General features: G+C 65.3%; 1 protein-coding gene across 1 annotated transcript; it reads left to right on the top strand.

Annotated features, from left to right (window-relative positions):
- The first annotated feature begins 4,782 nt into the window (after window positions 1-4,782).
- Window positions 4,783-6,431, top strand: SOCS1 (suppressor of cytokine signaling 1). Its single transcript, XM_008257720.5, has 2 exons — window positions 4,783-4,898; window positions 5,377-6,431. Exon 2 carries the CDS (start codon window positions 5,427-5,429, stop codon window positions 6,060-6,062), a length of 636 nt encoding a protein of 211 aa, XP_008255942.3. The 5' UTR covers window positions 4,783-4,898; window positions 5,377-5,426; the 3' UTR covers window positions 6,063-6,431.
- The last annotated feature ends 252 nt before the right edge of the window (window positions 6,432-6,683 follow it).

Below are 6,683 nucleotides of genomic sequence, written 5' to 3' on the forward strand. Positions count from 1 at the left end.
AGCCTGCCAGCCTCGCCAGCCTCAGGCCTTGTCCTGCCCCGACCCCCAGCGTCACCCGCCCACCCAGCTGCAAAGTGTTTTCTCCTTCTCTGCCACAGCCAGAGGTGAGCGTGCTGCTTCTTTTATTTTTTTATTTTTTTGACAGGCAGAGTGGACAGTGAGAGAGAGAGAGACAGAGAGAAAGGTCTTCCTTTTGCCGTTGGTTCACCCTCCAATGGCCACCGCGGCTGGCACGCCAAAGCCAGGAGCCAGGTGCTTCTCCTGGTCTCCCATGGGGTGCAGGGCCCAAGTACCTGGGCCATCCTCCACTGCACTCCCGGGCCACAGCAGAGAGTTGGGCTGGAAGAGGGGCAACCGGGACAGAATCTGGCACCCCGACCGGGACTAGAACCCGGTGTGCCGGCGCCACAAGGCAGAGGATTAGCCTAGTGAGCTGCGGCGCCTGCCAGCATGCTGCTTCTTGCTGTCAGCTGCTGACACTTCATCTGCCACTTAGGAAACAAGGCAGCGTGAGTCGTGTGAGCCAGAGGGCTCATGAGGGTGGCATCAAAATGGAACCGAAGGTCCCGAGTGCTCCGCTGCCGACAGGTGCTGCGCCTTGCAGGCAGGCCTTTTGTGACAGTCCTCTGGTCCACCAGGATGAAGCCAACTTGCCAGAAAGCACACGGCTGGGAGCAGGCGGGCCTGGGCTCCACAAACAGTGCTGTCAGGAAGCCACATCCCACCGCGCCTCTCGGGGAGCGGTTAACATGGAAGCAGAGCCCACCGTCTGTCTGACTTCACTGCCCGTCCTTCACTGGTCACACAGGCTGGGATAGTCTCTCGGGACTGCCGAGCCCAGAGTGCCCCACAAGGTCCTGCCAGCAGCCCAAGTTGGGCTTTCCTCCCAGAACCATGGGAAAAGTGGAACAAGAGAAGGCACCGGAAGACTGCCACCTGGCCCAGCACAGGGCCTGGGGAACGGAGGGAGGCTAGCCCCAGAATTCAGGCCAGTCTCCCCCCCCACCCCCAGGCCATGCTCCCTATGGAGCCCTCCCTTGGGACTGTCCCTGTTCCCGCTGCAGGGGTGTGTCCCACAGTGCTGGGACTCCAGAGGGCCCTCCCCACACCCAATCCTATGGTGATTCCCGGGCTGTGACGGCTGTCCCGTGTCCCTCCACTGCCCAACAGGGTCCTGCTGGACTGACCAGACTCGGACATGCCTTGGTTCTACACCAACTCTACCTGGCTCCTTGGTGGTCCTCAGGCACGCCAGTCAGCCCTGCCACAGGGCCTTGGCACTGGCTATCCCCTCGGCCCCGGGACCTCTCCTTCCTTCTCTCACAAAGACCTCCCTGTCAACACGGCCTCCTCCAGGAGGCTTTCCCGGTCTTTTGGCTCACCCACATTGCGCCCTCTCTCCTTGTTTCTTTCCAGCACAGCCTCAGCATCGTCTGAGACGGCTCCCTCGGGCTGCTCGAGGACCTTCAAGTCCCCAGTACTTGGCACACAGCTGGTACTTTGTACCTACCTGCTGCGTAAGTACTGAGAGTGCAGTAGGTCTATCACTCCCCCTTTGCAGACGAGCAAACTGAGGCACAAAGAAGCCAAGACGCTGCTCCTCGCCGCATGCTCTATGGAGGGACAGATGTCAGCTCAGGGAGCGGATGCTCGGAGCCCCACAGCCCAGGGCTCCCAGGGTACGGACTTCCGGGGACCCTCGCTGGGCGCTGCGTCACGGACAAGGCAGGCTGAGGAGCACTGGGGCAGAGCGCAGGCGCACAACTGCCTTGCCCAGGGACTGCTCTTCCCGGCAGGACCTTGCCGAAGCTGGAAAGAGAAACTGAAAAACTGGATTCCTCAGGGCAAGATGCTGATGGTCTCCAGCTGCTGGCTGGGCCCCTCAGTGCTGGGCCAGCAGGGCCTGCAAGGGGGCAGGGGCGTCCCACACCCTGGGCTGCCCCTGCCTGTGCTCAGCGCCTGGCACTTTGCTCTGGGCTTTGCATGCCCTGCTGCTCCAGGAGGCACAAACTTTCCAGAGCCCATTTTGCAGATGGGCAAACCAGGCCCCGAGAGGCAGAGGGATTAGCTGGGAAAGAGCAGGCCGGGTCCTGCTCTGGAGTCTGAGCTCCCAAGGGGTTCCCGCTGCCTGGCACCCCTCCGGGAACAATGGCCTGGGGACAGATGCTTGGCAATCCGCCAATGTCTTTTTCCCTTGCGGCATCTGGATTTAGTTTCATTTTGAACTCAGGACTTCAGAAACTGAAAGCAAAGTCACGTGACTGTCAGCGGAGGCTCTGAGAACGCAGCAGCTTGTGCCTGTCACACAGCAATTGTGCAACCTGGCCGGGTGGAGCAGGGGCCAGGCCTGCTCAGCAGGCCAGGAAACGGAGACTCACAAGGATCCAAAGCCACGTCAATGCCGCGGCTGAGGCCACGACCTGGAACCTCCCCAGCGTGATAAACTGCAGGGAAGCCGGCAGCCCTGCGCGCCCCTCGCGGTCAGCTCAGGGCCCGGGGGGTCTGTCTGGGGTATTCGGTGTCCACTGCTTTTCCAGCAGACATGCCAGGATGGGGACCACCAGGAACGGGGGAGTGGAGAATGAGACTACCGCAAAGGGCAAGGGCGAGCAGTGTGGGGTCAGATAGCCTGACTTGAGTCCCTGCTCAGCCCTTCTGAGCTGTGTGTCCTTAAGCAAGTGACTCCCTCCTCTGAGTCTCAGTTTTCCTCTCTGTGCAATGGGTCAACTGGATTCTGATGTCAATTCGATGATCTCAGGATGTAAAGCAGTGAGCACAGTCAGCTTTGGCCAAGCGGTCACAGCAGATGAAGGCAAGGGTGCATGGGATGGGTGGGAGACACCAGGGAGTGGGAGGGACAAGAGGGGGTGGTCCCAGTCCCCAGCATAGGGGGTAGCTCTCAAGCAGCCACTGAGGCCACCACAGGGGACAGGATGGGCGTATGGGCCATTAGCTACGTACAGAGCTCTGTGCACCAGTGAGCGCCGCAAGCTCAGGAGCCCGCCCTGCCTGGCTGCCTCTTCTGGCCCTGGACCACCTGTCCCCAGCTCAGGTGAGAAGGGGGTCTGGTTTACCCCCAGAAGCACCCATCTGCCCCCTCAGCCATGCCCCTGGGGCAGGACTAGGAAAACACAAAGGACGAAGCATGTGCGTGCGGCCCCTGGGGTGAGCACCCGACGCACAGTCACTCGCCATCGGCTAGCCCCTCCATTCTCACCCGTCTCCAGCAGACAGCTTCGTCACAGGCACGGGGCCGCAAGGCTGGAGAGCAGCAGCACTGGAACTGGGTCTGGGCCCAGAGACGAGCTTTGAACTCTGACCGAGCTTTGTATCTTACGCCCCCGCCCCCCCCAGCAGATGCTCCATCCACAGCACCGGACCCCTGGCATATGCACGGCTCTGCATCTTCTCTCTGGTCCCCTTGCACGTGTGCCTGCGCGCGTGCGTGTGCACAAACACACACACACACCCGGGATCACACGGATGGGCACACCACAGACCACCACCAGCCTCAGACACACACAACCTCCAGGAGCTGATGGGGCTCCTCACCGGCTTGTGTCTGGGCCAGACCCGGTGGGTCGTGTCCAGGAGGAAACACAGGATTGGCCTGTGCTTGGGGGATTGCGCCAGCAGGGAGGCGGGAAGGAGGGCCCAGCTTCCAGGAGAGGAGCCATCTGGGCTGCAGCCCGAGAGCCGCCTGCAGAGGGCAGTGTGTGCCAGCGGGAGGCGGTCACCAAGCCCCCAGCCTGGGGGCCTTCCTTGGGACCCCTCCTGTCCGTGGCTTTGCCCGACAGAGTCACTAAATCACACACCTGCACAAATCACAGCCCTACCCCCGCCCCCCATATCCAGCCCAGGATGCGGCTGTGCGTTTGGGGAGGGGGCGGACTGTGAAGTGCAGCGCTCTGCGAAGTGGCTGCGGGGAGGGGAGGCCCAGGTACCCAGAGGCTTGGAGCCCGCACACCTGAAAAGGCCCCGTTTTCCCACTGGAAAACTGCCTTTCACAGTGCAGTCTGAAGGTACCCAGCTGCCCCGCTCCCCGGAATGAAGATGGGGAGAGCGGGCGCCGGATCGGGGCCTGCCCTGCCCTCCCTGGCGGCTCAGTTTCCTCGGCTGTCGCCAGCAGGAGCGCTCGGAAGCGGACGGAGACAGCTGGGGACCTTGCCCAGCCGCGCCCGGTTTCCGAGGAACTCAGCGGCCGGCGTCGCTGGGTTCTTCTGAAGCCTGTGGTCAAGCAGCCGCTTCCTGGGAAGCGCGAGCAGGGGCTGGGCACTGCGGGACCCCGGGGGCGGGTGACAGGGGCGCAGAGCCGCGAGGTCCCCCCTCCCCGAGCCTCAGCGCAAGCAGGGACAGCTCGGACCACAAGGTCGGGGAGAGCTACGGGGGCTGCCTGCAGGGGAGCCAAGGGCAGAGCCTTGGCGCCCAGAGCCCGCGGGGGACGGGGCGTGTAGGGACCAGCGCAGGCGGCGCACAGGGCACGGAGGAGACCCGGGGCCGGCGGGAGCAGGGCAGGAGTGGGGACGCCGGCTCTGAAGCGGGCTTCCGAGAAGCGCCCAGAAGATTCGGGAGGTGGGGCCAGAGGCCTCCGGCAGAGGGGTGCAGGACGGGCGCGAGGACGCCCCGGTGTCCCGGGAGCGTGGAAGAGAAGCTGGGCGCCACCGCGGAAAGAGAAACCGAAAGCGGCGCCTGAAGGGGGGCGGCGCCTGCGGGGCGGGGCCTCCGCCGGCGCCCAGCCCCGCCTACCAGGCCAGTTAAAAGACTGGTGCAGGGGCGGGCGCCGAGCAGAGCGAGCTGCGGCCGTGGCAGCTGCACGGCTCTCGGCCCCGGAGCATGCGCGAGAGCCGCCCCGGAGCCCCCTGCCGCCCCGCCCGCGGCGCTCCGCGCCCCGCCGCCAGGTGAGCCCGGCACTGGGCAAGGAGGCGGGAGGGAAAAGGGAGGAAAGGCGAGGAAAAGGGCGCCCGGGAGCCGGGCCGGCTTCGGTGGGTAACGGCCGCCATGCCTCGGGTCCCCGCCGGCCGGCCCCACCCAGGCCGCCCCCCGCGCGCGCGCGGGGTTCCCAAAGCGCAGTCCTTTCTCCAGCCTTTGCCCAGCGCGCCCAGCTCGGGCGCCAGTGCCCTGCCTGGCCAGCAGGCGGCGGCCGCGGGGCGGCGAGCGGCGGGCCGGACAGCCGGAGCCGGGACGGGCTTCTCTCCTGCACCCCTCTCCACGCCCCGCGCGGAGCTGGACTCCGCCCCCCACTCCCCGTGCCTGGACGGGCGGAGTGCCTGAAAAGGCCGTGTTCTAGACGAGCCCACCGAGGCTCCCTGCAGCCGCGCGCCTCCCCTTCCCACGCGCGGCCGCCGCGCCGGCTCACTGCCTCTGTCTCCTCACCAGCGCACCCCCGGACGCTATGGCCCTCCCCTCCGGCTGGCCCCTCGTGTAGGATGGTGGCACACAACCAGGTGGCAGCCGACAATGCAGTCTCCTCGGCAGCAGAGCCCCGACGGCGGCCGGAGCCTTCCTCCTCTCCCTCCTCCTCGCCCGCGGCCCCTGCGCGCCCGCGGCCGTGCCCGGCGGCCCCGGCCCCGGCCCCTGGCGACACGCACTTCCGTACATTTCGCTCGCACGCCGACTACCGGCGCATCACGCGCACCAGCGCGCTCCTCGACGCCTGCGGCTTCTACTGGGGGCCCCTGAGCGTGCACGGCGCGCACGAGCGGCTGCGCGCCGAGCCCGTGGGCACCTTCCTGGTGCGCGACAGCCGCCAGCGGAACTGCTTCTTCGCCCTCAGCGTGAAGATGGCCTCGGGCCCCACGAGTATCCGCGTGCACTTCCAGGCCGGCCGCTTCCACCTGGACGGCAGCCGCGAGACCTTCGACTGCCTCTTCGAGCTGCTGGAGCACTACGTGGCGGCGCCGCGCCGCATGCTGGGCGCCCCGCTGCGCCAGCGCCGCGTGCGGCCGCTGCAGGAGCTGTGCCGCCAGCGCATCGTGGCCACCGTGGGCCGCGAGAACCTGGCGCGCATCCCCCTCAACCCCGTCCTCCGCGACTACCTGAGCTCCTTCCCCTTCCAGATCTGACCGGCCGCGCCTACCGTGCAGGCAGCATTAACGGGGTGGGGGGTGCCCGCCGTATTATTTCTATTATTATTATAATTATTTGCCTGGAACCATATGGGTGCCCTCCCGCCGGGCCGGAGGGAGCGGTGGGGGGTGGGCGCGCCCCTCCTGGGGCTCCCTCTGGGCCCCCTGGTTGGTGTAGCAGCTTGATTTAACCGGATCTGGGGCCAGGACCTGAACTCGCACCCCTGCCTCTTCATGTTTACATAGACCCAGTATCTTTGCACAAACCAGGGGCCGGGGGAGGGTCTCTGGCCTTATTTTTCTGCTGTGCAGAATCCTATTTTATATTTTTTACAGCCAGTTTAGGTAATAAACTTTATTATGAAAGTTTTTTTTTTTTAAAGAAAAAAGGTCTGGACGGTGTGTACTTTGGGCCAGAGTCGTCCCTGGGAGGCCGGTGGGTTGGACTCCGGGGAGGCAGCCTGGGTCTGGGGGGGTGGCAGGTGGTCCAGCCTGCTGTGTGCCAGTCCTGTGGGGGCTCTGCTGGCTGCAGCTCGCTCGGTCCTGTGGAGAGCCACCCTGCCGAGGAGGCACAGGCGCCTGGCCCCATTTCACAGAAGAGAAAACCAGGCGAGGGGC

This window comes from Oryctolagus cuniculus, chromosome 19 (genome assembly GCF_051225735.1).
Source record: "Oryctolagus cuniculus isolate XC-2025 breed Fujian yellow rabbit chromosome 19, ASM5122573v1, whole genome shotgun sequence".
Taxonomy (NCBI): Eukaryota; Metazoa; Chordata; class Mammalia; order Lagomorpha; family Leporidae; genus Oryctolagus; species Oryctolagus cuniculus.